Below are 19172 nucleotides of genomic sequence, written 5' to 3'. Positions count from 1 at the left end.
CGCTCTCTGATGACGTGTGCGACGTCGCAAGAAACCGCAATGTGATCATGGAAGCACGATAGGTCAGTGCTGAAAAGAAACAGACTTCTCTTTGTTTAGAGCGTTGTTTGATGTGAGGTATTTGGTATATGTATTTAGTTAATATCCATCGTTGTAAACTATACCTAGTAAAAAAAACGATGAATGTAAGTATGTTTATATATTTTTTCAAGCCATTTTAGGGGGAGCAGGGGAGTGCTAGGGGCTCTGTAGAAAATTATAGTAGTGTAGTGCCAAACTGTTGTAAATACATATGTGTAACATTCATTAAATATTATTAAGAACATTTTTTATTGATAGATAGATAAACAAATAAACAACGGTAACACTTTACAACAACAGTACATGAATAAAGATGCGTCTATATGTAAATTAAACATTACTTTATTGTGAATTAGTGATTAAGGCATTCACTAATCATAACTTTAAATACAACATGAGTCGCATGAGTTCATATGTGAATAATGGCTACTTTAGTTGTTTGTACATGTTGTTAATGAATTTATTATTTAACATTTAAGTTTAAGCTAAATTTAACCAATATGATCTCATGAGCTGTTAATGTATAATTGTGTCATGACTTTACTTGAATGGGTACATTATCATTAACTCATCCTTAATTACTCATGAACTCCTGTATTTAAACTGTTCGTGTTGATGTTGACAGAATGCTTTTCTATTGTTATTCAGGGTAAACACACTAGACAGATAAGCATAGGGAGTTTATGAGTAGTTAAGAATGGGTTAATGATGATGTGCCCCTTCAAGTAAAGTCATGATATAATTATACGTCAATATCATGAGTTCATGACGGCTAAATTAAGCTTACATGAAAGTGTAATTAATATGTTAATTAAACAATCGTAAACTAACAAGTAATTAAGGTAGCCGTTATTTACACATGAATTCTTGTGACTCATGTAGTTAAAGTTAGCTCATGATAAGTGCACGCATTAACTCATCATTAGTTCATAATAAAGTAATGTTTAGCTAACATATTAACACAGCATTATTCATGACTACTGTAAAGTGTTATCCAAATAATAATGCTAATAAAGCTGAAAAGGTGTGTTTTTATAAAGTAAACAAACCTATGTTTGGACAAACACATCTTGACTGAATAAAATTATAATTTTAAACACATTTTTACAATAAATAAATAATTTATTAGACCTAAATAGATTTTTTTAAGTGTAAAAGTGTAATATATAGCATTATTTTCAATAAATAAATAAAAAATTAAGATAATCTGTACAATGAAGAATGCACATTACATGTTAACAATTATGTCTTGAATGCATAGAAATTTACACTCAAACCTACAATTTTCAGTTGCTAACAAGCATTTGCTCAGCCAGTTGTCATAATTTCAAAACTCTAAACACAATTAGCACAGTATTGCTCTTTTGTGGCCAAACAATTCACACATTTCATGTAATTTTCACCCAATCTGCAGTGAGTGAACACATTTCCACAATGCTTACATTTTCTTAACAGACAAGCAATATTTTCCAACAAAATGATGGATTGTTTTTGTAGTATTGACGAATGTTAACATACAACATCCCACAATAGCAAAAACAATATTCCAAACCTTACAAAAACAATATCAATATCAAAAATGTATTTCAGCTGATAAGCAAACAATTGAATAATAGACACACAGCTGATTTTGATCTGATCTTTGTTTAGATCTTCTCTTATTATTCTGACCTTTGACTGAATATTTTCATTTTGAGTCAGATTTCCCGTGTTTTAGTAAAGTTAGTGTGTGCAGAGAAAGTTGTGTTCTGTTTTGAAATAAACAGTTAGTATATATTTAACTGAATGTATTCACGATAAGAAAGTTATTCATTTGGCCAATTTTGTTTTGTAGGTGTGTTAAGAGTTTAGAAAAAAAGTAGCTTGAAAGCGTTTGAAAAAGTAATTGACAGCAATCGAAAAAGACTCAAATAAACATGATTCTAATATGTGTGGTCTATTTATTTTCTATTAAAATAAAAAAAACATATTAGACTAATTATTAGACCACACTTTAGTGTTTAAAAAAAACTATCTTTTACAAATGACACTGTAGGCTACACATATTCATAATATAGATCTTTTCAGACGTTTTCTTTCTTTATGCAAAACCTAATACCTGCATTTAATGTTTTAGAATGAGTAACAGCTATAGGCCTACACTGTAAAAGCTTCGGCAACTTAGCTTTACTCAATATTTTAAGTCAATTTAATTGACGCAAGTTGAGATAATTAGAAAAGTTCATTGATTCATCTAAAAAATTGAAGGCAGCAATAACTTTTTTACAGGTTTACTTGTGTCCAGACAGCACACGGCTGCCTTGTTTTGTCTGATTTTGTCAGGTGAGGTGTACATGACAGACTGTATGACTGCTCGACAGACTCGTATCAGTGGCCTGAACTTCCTGAATTAAGCCGGCAGAGCCAATCGTCCGCTGAAGTGACTCTCGTCGCCTCGGGTTTCAGGCCCCATTTGTTCTTTAATTGTTAAGTGGCTGATAAAATCTCTGGGGTGAAGGTCAGTGACTCGACCCACAGACAGCAACACTACTGTTACTGATCCCATTCACTATTCAGACGACTGATCAATTATTTCTGCGTTGGCACCTCGTGCCCACATCTTTTTCATGTACTTGAATTATTCCCCTGCACCTCTGATGTATCGTGACACTGGTGCAGAAAAGCTCAATCAAGAGCTGGATATTAACACTCCACACAAAGTTAAAAAACAAAATAACGTTGGATAGTTTAGGAAACAATCTTATAAATGCTAACAATGGTAAAGAATTAGCACGATTATCAAGTTGCAGAAACCGCCTTCTAGTTGAATGTAATTAAAATATCTTCCTTCAGTATTAGTTTTATTAGTTTGTAACAAACTTACTGTTTGTTACAAGTTTAATAATACTAATAGGTTACTGCTTCTGCTGCTAATGATAATACTTCAATGGCAATAATTAATTAAAATTTAGGCAGTTCTGTAGTGTACCAGTGACATTTTTCTCTATAGAGCTTAATTTTAAGAGCATAAACACTTAATATAATAACAATAAGAATTTTAGTAAATAGTATAACAAAACTATGGAGCCAGATCAGTCTCAAAAATATGTTTACAAAATAATATTAATACATGCACAGCACAATTCATATTTACAAAATCCAATTTGTCAATTCAAAACACAATTCATAAATTCAACAAGTTGTGAATTAAAAAGTAAAAAGAATATTTTCAGCAAATGAATTAGATTTGTTTATTTATGAATTGTGTTTTGAATTTATTAACTGGATTTGTGCATTTATGAATCGTGTTTTGAATTTATTAACTGGATTTGTGTATTTATGAATCATGTTTTGAATTTATAAATTGGATTTGTGTATTCAGGAATCGCATTTTCAATTTACGAATTAGATTTGTGTATTTATAAATCGCGTTTTGAATTTTTTAACTGGATTAGTGTATTTACGAATCCTGTTTTGAATTTTTCAATTGGACTTGTGTATTTATGAATTGCGTTTAAATTTACGAATTGGATTTTTTAAATGTGAATTGTGTTGTCGATGTATGAATTATATTTTGTAAATGTATAACTTTGAGACTGATCTGGCTCCATACAAAACCTACTAATACATTTGTATTATTAGTAGCTCACCTTTATACAAATAAAGGAAAATGTTTTAAATTAATAATATTACACAAACTTTAAAGCTTGTGTTAAAGACTAGTAAAATGCCAGGTTTGGTAAAACGGTCAGAATTTCAGCGGCAGAGCACAAACGTCAAAAAGTTCACACAAACACAACCCTTGAGTCAATAAATCAATTTATTTAAAAGAATATGATACATTTTTATTATAATGCTATGACCAAACATTTTGCTTTTACATTTTATCAAGTCAGCTTGAGATTTCCATTGCAAAATCCCCTCCAGATAGAGTTTTTTTTTGTCTTGTTTTATTTGAAGTACATGTACTTTCATCAGTTTATACTACACTTTAGTCACTTTGTGCCTTATTTTTTGAAAAGATACCCCAAAAATGCACACCGCTGCTGAAAATACTGTACACAGATATTTATGTTGAATTCCATATTCAAATAAATTAAAGTTTCAGTCAATAGAGAAAGAGGACCAGAGCAAGAGAATGAGAGAGGGAAGCTGAAAGTCTCATCTTAAAGTCTCAGAGAAGCCGTTTGAGAAGAAAAAGAGAAAGATTTGAAGCATATGCTTATGAGAGGCTTTGCAGGAATCTGTGAAAGCTCCTGATAACCAGCAGAACTCTTATATAAGACAGCTGTGCTAATCCAACACAACACAAATCCACTGATCATAATCACTCATGCACTGTATGTTAGAGGAATATTCCAGGTTCAACACTACTTAAAGCATTCTTATGCTATATGCTATATATATATATATATATATATATATATATATATATATATATAGAGAGAGAGAGAGAGAGAGAGAGAGAGAGAGAGAGAGAGAGAGAGAGAGAATAATGGATAATAATTAAAACTAATTATTTAAACGTAAAGCTGCTTTTCTTACAGAAAGCTTTTAGATGTTGTCATTGCGATACACTTGTAAAACTTAAAATTGAACTATTTGAAAAAATCCCATCAATTGTCATCGTGTTTCTGATTTTCATTTACTTCAACGTGCTTTACTAAATTATCACAGAACAATAAAAAGTAAAATTGTACACAAACTAAAACTTCAATACAAATAATAATAATAGTTAGATTCATTTTATTTCAAATAGTTGCAGACGACATATTAAGACAATTCTTATTTTGATTTAGTTTACCCCGATTTAAATGACTAAACAAAAAAACAAAAAACTAAATCAGCTGATAAGAACTAGACATAATAAAAAAAATCAAGACAAAATGTTTACAAAATCTAAAGTAAAAAAAATCAATACATTTAAACTTGAACTACACTGTAACAAATTCTAGATTCCATACAATTCATTAATGTTGACCCAACACAAATCAATTAAGTCAACTATTTTAACAAATATATGTGGATTGAACATAAAAAAATTAAGTTGTCCCAATGAAATCTACAGAGTTTTGTTGTTTCAGCTCATTTAAAATAGTAGTTTGAACAACCAAAAAGATTTTTTTTTTTGTGTAGTGTACATTGGTATCTCAAAAACAGTAAAGACTGAATACATTTCAGTATTTTAAGGTTTACAGACTCGACCAGTTCTTTTTTTTTTTTTTTTTTTCTTTTTGGGACAGTTATAAACATTAAGGACTGTAGAAATGCTGCATTCCACACAATTCCCATACAAGTCCATTAAGTGTAATCACTTTTCCTATTTTTGTATATTAAACATAAACCAATTAATGTGTCCCAAAAACACTTAAGAACTGTGTTGTATCAGTGAATCTTAAATAAGTATTTCTAACAAGCAACACAATTCATTTTTTGAGAGTCCCACTCTGAATGTTTGGGCAACTTGTATTGAACCTGGAATATTTCTCTGAAGTATGAGTGAATGACACAAATGTTATAGAAAGATACAGGACAGAAAACGACTTGCTGTCAGACACACACACACACACACACCATTTTAAAAGTGCAAAACATGTCCAGACAGCTCTGGGAGTGACAACTTTGTATGCGCCTGCGCTACAATAAGAAAGACGGTAAAGAAAATAAACTGATGTGCGTTCAGAGCCCCCTGCTGCTGAATGAAGGCATGACATCCTTAAAGTCAAAAACATGAATAAAAAAAAACTAACACTGGTGGCTTTCCAAATCAGTGCTTCACATTTATAACACTGTTAATACAACTCAATCAGAGATGATTTGATCAAACTCTCTAACACACACACACAGACACACACAAAGCCAGACCCACACACAATAACTGAACACAAAGCATTTTGTTACGACTTTAAAGTTCTCTCTTTTGGGTCGATGACATGCAAGAATCTCCATGAGGGAAGAATTTTTTCATATTAACTCCAGATAGCTTTGGTAAAAGTTGTAGCAGTGCATAAGCCACTGTGGGACCACAGGATGACTTAAATCTTTCAATTATGATTACAGTAAAATAAAAAAACAACAACAAAAGATTTGTATTTATCCTTCACAATTACCGTTTTATTAAGGTGGTTCTAGAAAATTCTGAAATGACAAAATTGTGGTTATTCCCCCAGTTTCTCTATAATATACATACATACATACATACATATTAATATGTATATAGGTCATGAGTAGCCTCTGAAATGATATTTGTCAACTGGGGAATTCTGGGAGAGAATTCTGAAACCCAACATTCACCATAAAGTTTACAGTTCAGAGAACGACTGCTGAACCAACAGTTTTCTTTACTATATTCAACAATGACAAGACGACTACATCCTGTCAAAACGTAGCGCCCTTAAAGCATATTTGCGGTTTAATAAACATTGAAGTGATCGCATACATAATCAAAATTCCACAATGATCAGCACATTGACTGTCCAATGTGGTTGGTGTTTATATAGTCGTTAATCAACGCTGCACAAATTCCGACAGCAAAGATCTTGAATATGACAAGCATCGTAATCAAGACTTCATACTATAAAAGGATGTTATGATTTTTAATAGCACATAAAGGCAGAATAATATTGTCGAACTTGATGTTTCATCATCATAAAGAGCTGTATTAAATGTGAGTCCATATGAACTGCATTTTTAACATATTTAAAATAAATAATAATAATAAAAAAAGGAGTGTCATGTTATTGACCCACACATTTCACAGGGACAAATGTCCATTTAGTTCTACACAGAAACTGCATCTGGGCCTGGCGGTTGCTAATATAATCAAATACTGCTTTGGAGAATAAGAGAAGGATGAGATCATCCCCAAAAAACAAAACCAAAATTAAATTAAAAACCTCAGTTCAGCTAAAGGGCTGAAAAATCTGTACAAACCTACCACCAACACAGTGGCAATAGTGAGGTAAGAGACAAACTAGTGTGGAGAAAAAAGCATGGAAAGAATTGATCTCGTTTCTACTGGCTCTTCTTCTCTTTCCCTCTCTCACTCTGATTGTCCGCGTGGAAAATGTAGCAATGCTTTTTTTTTTCTTCTTCGCATGTTCATTTTTTTTTTTCATTTTTTTGTAAATGGATACATTCTGAGAGAGCATATGGACCCTCACAGGCGCACATGTCTGGGCAGCTTCTCAGTTTTCTGCATCTGAAGACCGGTCACATGACAGGTGATGTTCACGTCAGGCGCCTTTCCTGTCCAGTCCAATGAAATCAAACAATGGCGCAAGTCTATAAAAGTCTCATGTAGTTTCTTATGTTCGTGGTTGTCATTTCCTGCTTCATATTTCAGTATGTGTGTGTATAAGTGTATGGGACTGAAATGTTTTCCTGAAATGTCTCTGCGTGTTGCGTTTAGTGTTCGTGTGCATGTACTTGAGAAAATCAGGAGGAGATGATCTCTTCGTTCATGTGCCTCCATCCCTTCTGTGTCTCAACAGCTGGAAGATATTCTGTCAAAAAGAGACGGCTTTTTTTTAAAGAGCACACATTATGGTCTGGCATTAATGTTTGTGATTGGAGATGGAGGCAGGCAGAGCCTTACCTTACCGCACATACCATCTTTACTGCAGTTCTTGTTGTCCTTGTCTGTGGCCTCCTCTTCAACCTGGAAAATAAAGCAATCATGTAATAATGCAGAAGAGCAAGCAGAGCCTTAATAGAACTGAAGTGCTCACCTCTTTTCTCCATTTAAGCTCGCAGAAAACTCTCTCGAAGCACTCGTGCATGTAGTTGAACTAGGAATGAAAAGACATCCTCAGTGCACACGAATCAGAGTGTGTTTACAGGACAATAATGAAATCAAAATTAGGGCTGTGAAATTTGGTTAAAAATGCATTGTAATACATTTGCTTCTATGTTTTTAGATTAGGGCTGGGCTGATAAAACGGTATTGGTATATATTGAGTGAACACCATCGTCAATAACGAAAAAAAAAGTTCAGTATGAAGCGCTATGGTTTTAAAAAAAAGTGTTGAGCGTTCGCCTTAGAAGGAATGCCAATAAGATTAGGGTTATTTCTAATCGAGGCGCATGACTTGCGTGCCAAATAAGGAGTATCACATCACAGCCATATCACCCTGCAGCCCAAGAATGGATACTCATTTAGGGTAACCAGGGCAGAGCCTGGTCAGTACCTGGATGGGAGACCACATGGGAAAATTAGGTTGCTGTTGGAAGTGCTGTTAGTGAGGCCAGCAGGAGGCGCTCAACCTGCGGTCTGTGTGAGCCCTAATGCCCCAGTATAGTGAAGGGGACACTATACTGTCAGTAGGCATCATCCAGGTGGATGCTGCACACTGGTGGTGGTGTGGAGAGACCCCCCTCATGATTGTGAAGAGCTTTGGGTGTATGGCCATACACAATAAATGCGATTTATAAATACACATTACATTTAAATTACATTACATTACATGATGTGCTTGTGCCCATGTGGCATACTCACATTTTCCAGGCACATCCAGTTGAATGCCACGGACGCACTGCAATTCGTGCAAGTAGAACTAAACGATCTGCTTCACACTTTTTATGGAATATACACATTTCAGGAATAACGGTGGACTAATTACCTCAACATTGTACTGCGCTCAAATTACCACCCAAACACTGCAGTGCCTTTTGATTTTTTCCATAAAAAGCTTGTATTGAAACTGCAGCAATGGTTTGTCCGTTTGTGATCTTCTGAAAAAATGGCTGATGGATGCCTAGTTATACAGACGCTAAGGGAGCGCGAGAGCAAAGTGCTTTGAAAATAGTGAAGGAGTCGCTATGCACTTTTCACATGCTTTTAGATGGGACATGTGAACGGATTCTGGTTGGGTTGCGTCATCACCACCTCAGGTAATAACAACAACACAGTGCCGTGACAAGCAGCAGTGAAGAGATTGTAAATAAAAAAAAGGATGTAAGGATGTCACCATAATGGCTTTTTAGTTTCTTTTCTTGTGCATCCCAGCAACTAACAGCCCATCTTAATTTTTTTTTAGGATAAGGGGTATTGTCATTCAGCTTAACAATTTGTAATGTTGATGTATTTGAATAATGTTGGCTGGTTCCTTTACTTAAAAGCTCAGATTTGATTATAATAATTTGTTTTGTTTAGAGTTTGAGTTTTTCACTGGATAATTATTTATTTACATCTTACAGATGTTGACCTACCTTAAAGTTTGCTTTGATTGTTCAGCATTTACACTTTACCATTGCACACACTTTGTAACATTTTATTTATCAAGGTTAAGTCTCTTATGTCTCTTATTATATCTTAACATGTTTATTTTATTATAAAACATTTTTTTCTTTTGTAAATCTTTTGTTTTTGACAAAACTATTTGCCTTGGTAATGTTGGTAAATTTACAATAAAGTGGTTAAAAAATAAATCGTAATATTCCTAAATGGGTTGTAATTAATATTCAATAATTATCAATAATGAATGATGTAAAACATTATATCTTGATAATTAAAAAAAAATTAAATTATAAAAAACAAATCAGCATTTTCTTGTTTTTACATCACAGTTGACAAATAATTTGCACTTTTTGTTCAATGACATTAAAAACTACAGCTGTGGCGAAAATCTTTGAGAAATCAATTCCTCATCAATCATGAGAAAAAAATTCCAAATTTCATCGTTTTTCTCTCTTAAATAGCTTCTGAGCTTAGTTTTTAACAGCAGACAGCACTCTAGGCTAGTTTTTTTAACAGCAGATGACCATATAGGCTAGTTTTTAACTTTACATTTAAATGCTGCTGAGAAAGAGCGCTTGTGTGTTTGGCTGAATCATGCCAATTTATATCTCAAATATATATCATTTATTCTTTTTTTATCAGCATCAAATGTTTGGATAATTTGTCTACAATTTGTAAAGTATTTTTCCTCATTTCCTTTAGTTGATGTATTTTACGATAAGAGTCCTACCACAGCTTTGTTTGTCAAACAATCAGAATTGATTTTACTGCCAAGTGTGCTTCACACACACAAGGAATTTGTTTTGGCTACAGAAGTTTCCAGTGTAAATTAAGTGACAACCCAAAATAAATATGAGAAAATACGACAAATGTTAAACAAAGATGCAATTAGACAAAAACTTTGGATGTTCAATTGTATGTGCTGATTTGTTATTAATATACAAGTTATAAGGTGATGTGTACAAATGCGTATGAGAAAGTGTTGCATTATATATTGTTATAAGGTACTGTGTACAACTGCATATGAGGAAAGTATAACACGTTTATTGCATTGTAGGGGAATATTTAACTGTTCATGAGGTAGATGGCCTGAGAAAAGAAACTCATGTTCATTTTCTAACGTTTATGTTTATGTTCCAAGTTGTTCAAAATGATTGATTTCACATTTTTAAACCTTAAATACAATTTGTTTGTTAATATTTCAGCTCCTACCCACTGAAAATAATTCAGCAGAAATCAGTTTTTTGTTTTACAAAAGTCTTTAAAAAATAACATTAAAATCTAACAAACTAACAAAGGATGACTGTATTTTCATTAACTACTTTAAAAAGGAATAAATACTGTAATAAGTTTACTGGTTATTGTTTGGTCATCCTGGTAAATAAGTTGACTAACAGTAATGTATTGTATTGTAACTCAAGTCCTAATTATAATAATACTAAATGCACTAAGTATTTAAAAATAAAGTTTATATTAAAATAAAGTGTAACTGCAGATATTGCTAAATACAAGCACAGTGCAAGTACGATGTATGTACATGCATAGTTTCAAATAATTCAATGTTAGTACACAGTTGTTTTTTTGAGTGCCACATGTGAATTCATGCTGAATGTGAGAGACGAGTGTATCTGTCTAATTTTTTGTGTACCACTACTATATTGAAAATAAATTCATTCATACGTGATGTTTACAACAAATCAATACTGTCAATACAGTTTCTGTTATATACTTTTATTTATAAGACACGAGAACTTGAAAAAAAAAAAGATTTCCTGTAAAGTGTGAGGACTTTATAAAAAATGTAAGTTACACTTACACAGAAACGCTACTTTGACCTGATAAAACCTACCTTACCTGGCTTATTAAATGTAAGAAAAGGCAAGAGAAAATATGGTAGCAATAATAACAACCTGACAAAAATAAAAGTAGGATACAAAATTACACTGACTGGACATACGGCACTTACATATGGAGTAAAGATTTTGACCCAGCGTGGCTTCTTCTCTCCTCTCGCATACTCAAAACAAAAAGCCATTCCTTCTTCATCCGTGTCCCATCTCTGCATCTCAGACCAATCGAATGCAATCACCTGATTCTAAACAACAAAAGATTAAGAAATATATTAGGCTAAACTTGGCCATTAATAACAAAATATCTTATGGCTAAAAGTAGCTCCTAACTTGCCAATTTAAAAAAATAAATAATAAAAAATCGTAAAAAAATAATAGGCGTATCAGTTATAAATTTAAGACTCTTCTGCTTTGATGTCGTGTTCACACCAAACACAAAGAGTTCAGCCAATCAACTGTGTGCATAGTTAATAAGCATTATGACATTTCCACAGCAACAAGGTCCACCCCAGCTTAAGACTTTGCCCTATACGCAAGTAAAAGTTTGTCTTGGCAGCTTTGTGACTAGCTTTTAAGAAAAAACTCTTAGCTCAAAACCTTTACTGCCATTTAGGAGTGCCAAGATCAATTGTATTGTAAATACAACAGTTTTTACTTTCACTCCTTCCAAGCACATGCTTACCTCCAGAGTGCCGTCTTCTGTGCAGGCATGGAGTTTAAAGTGGCGGATGCTTATCGCTGTGATCACATGACCTTTTCTGCGAGAGTCACAGGAGCAGTGTGGGAAAGTGATCTCATTGTAGCCTTCACAGGTCCTCAGAATACTTAAATACTGCAGAGGAAGAAAGCACAGAAAGAACTTGCATTGTGATTTTGTCACTTTTCAGTTTGGGATGCATTAAAGAGCCCCTATTATGGGGTTTTGAAAATGACCTTTCATGCAGCGTGCAACATAGCACAAATTAAAACATTCAGTTGAGGTTTAAATCTGAAAGTGCGCCCTGTTGAAAATATGGATTTTTTTTAAATAAAAGATTCTGCTCAGAGGCTACGTTCACACTGCAGCCAAATGTGGCCCAAATCAGATTTTTTTTGCCCACATGTGACTGACTCAGGTAATGACAGTGTGAACAGCCCAAACCGCATGGAATCTGATTTTTTTCAGTTCAGATGTGCCACTTTCATATGTAGTATTAAATCAGACACAGATCTGATGTTTTGCAATGCAATCGCAGTGTGAACGGTTATGTCGGATTTCATGTGACTTTTACAAAATCTATGAGTGACATGCGTCATCATTCTGTGCTGCAAACATCAACTCCTCCTCAGCAGCATAGTAGAATGGCACACAGAGCAAATACTTTACCACAGAAAGTGGGTTGTTCATGTTGAAAAAGATTTTGAAGGCAAAACTGGTGCTTGTTAACCAATCTGGTTGAAGATTGAGGCATGGGTTGATTGCGAAGCTGAAGAGCGTCGTGGGTGTTACAGATAGGGGAACCATGTGCAAAGGAGGGGGAACTTTCTCTCCGAGAGAAAAAAGGGCAGGTACTCGAGCACCCAAACCCTCCTTCTGCACGTGCCTGTTGTTTATAACGAAGTAAAATTAAATAACTCTGCAAACTGAGATAAACTAACTTCGCCTTCACAGTTCAGTCTGCGGCTGCTCATTAACCCTTGATTAGTTCACTACACCGGTGGTCAGGGCGTCACGCACTGCGCTTGTCATAAATCACAAATGATCAGTGCTTTCAATCACAAGTGACATATTTTAGGTCTCAAATGGTGAAATACACATTAGTAGTAGCAGAATAACCCTTTACAGTTGATGAAATGCACCACGGTTGTCTGTGAAAAGGGTAATAATCATATAAGCATGATCTGACAATCTGTTTAAATTGTAACATATGAGCCACAGCTGAACAAAGGGAGTCCCTTTTCTTCAGCCCATATTTTATTCTGGCTTAAAAGTTTGCCTATTGGCTCTAGAAAGTCTGGAGCAAAGGTCGCTGTGCATGACACCCTGAGATGCTTATTACACTATTGAAAAGAACTATTAGAATTCAAAAACCAACTCTAAATTATATGTAATGCGTGTTTGTAATCTATATGCTCTGCCCTATAGCAAAAGTAGTTAAACTAGTATATGCATGCACTAATGAAGTCCTTCTTAAGTCTTATATAGTCTAGAAATGGTTAAATGCTAGCTAATATGTGTTTAGAGTGTCGTGTTTAGTATCATTACGTTTCTCCTGCTATTTTACAACACATGATGCTGAGTGCATGATAATAACTTGTACAGTTTGCATTATTTAATGCTCATAGTTAAGGTCAATCTGTGTGTTAAGGGAGGTCCCTTATTATGCATACGAGCGGTCCAGAGACAAAGAAAATCTCCCGCTCAAACTTGGCCATAACCCATAGGTCAGTCAGTAGAAGATGTGTGTGACTTGACCCACAGTTAAAACCGATCTATGCCCAAAGCTCTGGACAGAAAGATCTCTGAAAGGTCTCTAGGGGTGCCCCCGCATTTCTGTATCCGGGTGACACGTCTGAGTCCACATTTTCTTATTTTTCCAGCAAAGTAAACTCAGTTTAAAGTTTGCCTCTCGCGTATCCTCCGATCTGCATCGCAAGCTCCACGCATCAAGGAAGGACATCTTAAAGAACTACATCCTCCATGCATCAGAGAAACTCGGACAAAGAGAGCCTGAGAAAGAACAACTAAATCCAGGTATTTAGTTTAGCGTTAAAGCTGTGCGCCCTCTTTATCAAAAGGGTGTTTTTGTAATCTTGGTTGTCCTGAATAGTTGTGTGCAACTGAGATAGATTTGACATTCTTTTATCTAAACTCTTAATTTTCTCGCTCTCTTTTCTGTTTTTGTTGTTATGTTTGTACGTTTTTTTGTCATATGGCAGACTAGTCAATAAATTCCATTATAATCACACTGGATTGTTCTTGTTTGCCTCAAAGAAAAAGTCACTTAAATGATCGATTTTTGCCACAAGCTGATATTAATTTTGACCAAACTTGTAAATGATTAATCTACTTTACAAGAAGTAGTTATAATTCCCTTTCTAAATTAATAAATAATTACAGAGTCCGCTCAGATGAGCTGGCGAGGTCATTGTTATATTTATTTAGTCAAATTAAAAATAAGTTAATTCAAAATATAAATAATTATAAATAACTCGTTATTATTGATCATTAATGTTCATAAACTGAGCTAATTTCGCTACAATATCAACGTCGACACAAAACACCACATACAAACTTCTCATTTTAGCCAGAATCGTGTAGCTCTATTATAAGACAATGAAAGTGTTTTTTGACCTTGCATACATATCAGCTTTTGTTGGAGACCCCAAAAATCAAAATATGATGCACAATAATACATAATGCACAATAGGGGCTCTTCAAGATTACAATTCTGCTCATATAATACAACATGACATGTTATAAGGGTAAGTAACCAATGCATTTGATTACACAAATGTTTAAAAGTTAGGTAAAATGTTTTTGAAAGTTTCTCATGCTCAAAGTGCAAAAAAATGTAATTATGTAATATTAATGGATATTATAATATCGTATACATTATAAAACAATGTATTGTTCTGAAAGCAAAGCTGAATTGTCAGCATAATTACGCCTGTCTCGATCTATAAAGTTTTTTCTAATATTTTAATTTTCTGCACAAATTTGAATCATTTATCATCGGTATCAATTTGGTTTAATAATCAAATATTAAAAATTTATTATTCAAATAAAATGCTAATAAACATGTTTAATTTCATGAGTTCATGCTGCATAAATATTGTCTAATCAAATGTAAACATGCATATGAGCAATTCCAGTGTTATGAATGTGACAATTGCAGTAAAAAATTTGACACACAAATTCACAGATAATGTATATTTACAGTATATTGAAACATGAACTCATATTTTCCAAAATGTCTAACCACAGAGTTGAGAAATCAGAAAAAATATAAATCTGTAAACGCTTTATATATCTTAAATGAAAGAAATAAACATGGTTTACGGATGTGACCAAAAAAGTATGCGAGTTCACAGTATACAACATACTTCGCACAATCCAAAAGAAATAATACTAAGCAAAAGAAAAAGAGTTGGCGTTCAACAGAAGAAAGTTGTTCATTTTATTTTATATCCATGAGGAAAAAGCTTTATGGATGAGACATCTCTCAGTTATGAATGTAATGTCAAACTGGCACTGATTTTGGTAAATCAAATCAAATAGTTTGATAACGAACCATTTTTGAATTGTTATAAAGTACTGTAAAATACAAGCCTACACAATCAACATACAAACAAATTTTGGTAAAAACTTTATAGCAAGAGTGGCATTCGCATGGAATTGCTCATAATATACAGCAAGTGTTAAATCAATAGAAATGTAATATGACGGAAATGACTATAAACTACTTCCACTAACTGTAAATCTGTATTGTCTGAAGACTCACCATGGTCATTTTCCTCTGTTCAGTGAGCTTTTGGAGCTGATATGACTTCTCTCCCACTTTGATGAATCCCTTTTTTACATCATCCAGAGCCTTACAGGGAAGACATGTGTAAACATACTAAGGCTGCACGATATTGCAAAAAATGAATATTGCGATTTTCAAAGAAGTTGTATGGTATTCAGACACAAAACATAATTAATAAAATGCAAAATATCACTGTATAGCCTTTAGCGAATATATCATAAAAATAATAATAATAATAATAATAATAATAATAATAATAATAATAATAATAATAATAATACGAATAATTAAATATAAATAATCTTTGTAATCCAAAGCTGCAAATATTAGAATTTTTGTGCTTTAAAGCTCTCTTGAAATGCTTAATAATCATCACAGGTCTAATAACAAGCAAATGATCAACTTTCCATACATTATGGACAAACTTTGCAATGACAAATTATTGTGCCTGCTACGATTTGTGATATCAATGCTGAAACTATGTATTGTGCAGCCATAAAACATACATCAAAACTAAACTAAAAATGCAAACCCACAACTCTACATTAGCTTAAACACACACACACACACACACACACACACACACACACACACACACACACACACACACACACACACACACACACACACACACACACACACACACACACACACACACACACACAAACACACAAACACACAAAGACAGACCTGATGAAAGCAGTAGTTGATGGCCAGCTCATTGTCGTTGAGCAGAATCTCTTCTTCTGTGGTGAAGAGCCACTTGCGGAGAGTTAGGCAGGTGCCTGGGACAGCAGACGTGTAGTTCTGCACATACAGCTTATGGGGAAACTCATTTGGAGCCAGTTTGCGTGCTGAAAGATCAAGAGTCAGAGTATTTCAAGAATTATATAAGGAAGTTTAATATATTATTACATTGTAACGCATAGATCTACCCCTTATGTCACTTCAATTCAAAAGTAAATAGGTTTTATAGATGAATAAAAGCTTCAACTAAATCTGCTTCTAATTTAAGAGGGACTAAGTATCTTCAGAAGACTGATATTACACCACTTGATTCTATATGATCTCTTTATCGCAGTTTTAGGCTGACTAGTGATAGAAAACCCTCAGAATTTATTAGAAACATCTTTATTAGTGTTTTAAATGAAGAAATTTTTGGAATTTGGAATGGCATGCAGGGTGAGTAAATGAAGACAGTCTTTTGTTGCGTGGCAATCTAACCTTATTCCTAACCTTTTAACACACACCTTTAAACACCAACACAATGGATTTAAAATTAAACAAGCAAGATATGCTTTAACTGCAGACTGTCAGCTTTAATTTGAGGGTGTTTACATCCAAATCAGGTGAACGCTGTAGTAATTAAATGGTTTGCATGTGTGCCTCCCACTTGTTAATGGACCAAAAAAAATAAACGAATCAAACATGGTTGCAAATTCTTTGCAGTCAGTTACAGGATTTGATGGGTTTGTTTTGTTTGATTTTTTTGTTTTGTTTTTTTAGACCACCACCATTAGGCAAGTTATTGTATAACGATGATTTGTTGTGTAGACTACCGAAAAAATGTTTAGCTTAAAGGGGCTAATAATTCTGTCCTTAAAACGGTGTTTAAAAAAATGTATATCTGCTTTTAATCTAGCCTAAATAAAACAAATAATACTTTCTCCAGAAGAAAAGATATTTTCAGATACACTGTCCTTGCTCTGTTAAACATCATTTGGAAAATATTAAAAAAAATCTGGGGCTAATAATTCTGACTTCAACAGTATACAAACACACACACATAATACTAAATTATATTAATACACATAAATTACCTTTAGATATGAATTACAAGTAACTGTTTGTACACCCAAGATATTTTTTCCCTCACATGAAAGACTTTAGTGTCCACATAAATTTTCTTTTCTTTTTTTTTTTTTTTAATCTCTGATGCTTCCCAAATCTGCCTTTTATTTGATTAGAAAATTGTGTAGTTTTATTTTGCTTTTAAAGTACCGTTTTAAAAACATTTTCTGTTTTAATATTTTCAAATATAATTTAGTCAAGTGCTTCAGTATTTTATTTATTTATTTATTTTTGGGAAAAATTTAATTCTAATATATATATATATATATATATATATATATATATATATATATATATATATATATATATATATATATATATATATATATATATAGCGACGCAGTGGTGCAGTAGGTAGTGCTGTCACCTCATAGCAAGAAGGTTGCTGGTTATGTTGGAATACTCAACTCCAGCATTCGAACTGCATGCAAATTTGTGTAGTATTGTTTTACGAATATTATAAATACTGATATCCTTCTCAGCATTGAAACAAAACAGGGTGAGTAATAATGACTACAAAGATACTACTACAAAATAGTCCAAATATTTCTGTTAAAACTGCCAAACAGGACAAAACAAAGATAAACTCTTACCAAAAGTGTGATTAATGACTTCAAACAGAGCAAAATAACTTGCAGTAATGCTGTCCATCCCAATCTTTGTTACTACGGCCTGAAAAAAGAAACAGTGAGGAAGAATAAAATGTGTGGATTTGGAAACTGAAGCATTTGCTGTAAAGTGTCACATGTTGTAAACCTGGTACCTGGTAGACCTGGTCTGTTGTGCAATTCTTCCGTACTCGGACTGTAACTGTAGTTTTGTCTGGCATGGCTATCCTTAGCTCCACATCAGAAACGCCATTATAGTTCTAGGAAAATTGAGAGAGGCAGAGACCTAAAAATACAGTCCAAACAGACAGACAGAGCAGCACTGTAGGCCACTTGTACACTGTGTGCCGACAAGGTACAGAATCACACTCACAACCACGAGACCAAACATGCAAATGTGTGCACAAATAACAATATGACCACAAATGCTGCCTTTCATCAAATAAATATAACTTCAGCACATATTTCAGGGCTCAGTGTTCTTGTAATTTCCATATTTCACATTTGCAATGACCTGCTTTTGATCTGATAATTTTTTTTTACATTTTTATTTATTAGGTAGTTGCTTTTATGCAATCCAATTAGGGCTAAACAATATATCATTAGAACATCGAGATCGCTATGTGTGTATCTGTAAAAGTACCATCACAGGTTTTGAATATTTATTAAAGAATAAAGAATATTATTGAAGTTGATTGTTTTTTTTTTAAATATTTATACAATGATGACCAAGCTATTTGATGTTTGATTGTTTATTTTCGGCACTTGAATTCTGTTGAAAACCTTAAAAACATAAAGAACTATTTATTTCATTTACAATATTACTTTTTGCTTGTAATTTATTATAAATTATGCAATGTACTGCGTAGAAAAAGACTTGATCGTCTCAGTCGATCTGAATGAATGAAATCTTTCCAAATAGAGCAATTCAAATAATCTGAGCTATTGAATCATTAAATTAATTAAATTACAATTATTATTACCTGATTATATTTATAATCGCAGCAAAACAAAATATCACAATTGTAGATTTTTCCAATATCTTGCAGCCCTAAAT

The 19172-nt window shown here is 33.3% G+C and overlaps 1 protein-coding gene across 2 annotated transcripts in view; it reads right to left on the bottom strand.

Annotated features, from left to right (window-relative positions):
* Window positions 1–6146: 6146 nt before the first annotated feature.
* Window positions 6147–19172, bottom strand: part of snx27b (sorting nexin 27b) — a 29792-nt gene continuing 16766 nt past the window's right edge. The window contains exons 5-13 of one of the 2 annotated variants that reach the window (XM_005158092.5): window positions 18271–18375; window positions 18101–18179; window positions 16347–16510; window positions 15633–15722; window positions 11831–11980; window positions 11265–11393; window positions 7791–7850; window positions 7658–7720; window positions 6147–7565 (exon numbers count right to left, since the gene is read on the bottom strand). In XM_005158092.5, the coding sequence (XP_005158149.1) occupies window positions 7521–7565; window positions 7658–7720; window positions 7791–7850; window positions 11265–11393; window positions 11831–11980; window positions 15633–15722; window positions 16347–16510; window positions 18101–18179; window positions 18271–18375 (885 nt within the window). In that variant the 3' untranslated portion in view covers window positions 6147–7520. 2 annotated transcript variants of the gene reach the window in all.

The sequence above is a fragment of the Danio rerio genome, chromosome 16 (assembly GCF_049306965.1).
Source record: "Danio rerio strain Tuebingen ecotype United States chromosome 16, GRCz12tu, whole genome shotgun sequence".
In the NCBI taxonomy this organism is placed as follows: domain Eukaryota; kingdom Metazoa; phylum Chordata; class Actinopteri; order Cypriniformes; family Danionidae; genus Danio; species Danio rerio.
This window is presented reverse-complemented; position numbering and strand designations above follow the sequence as displayed.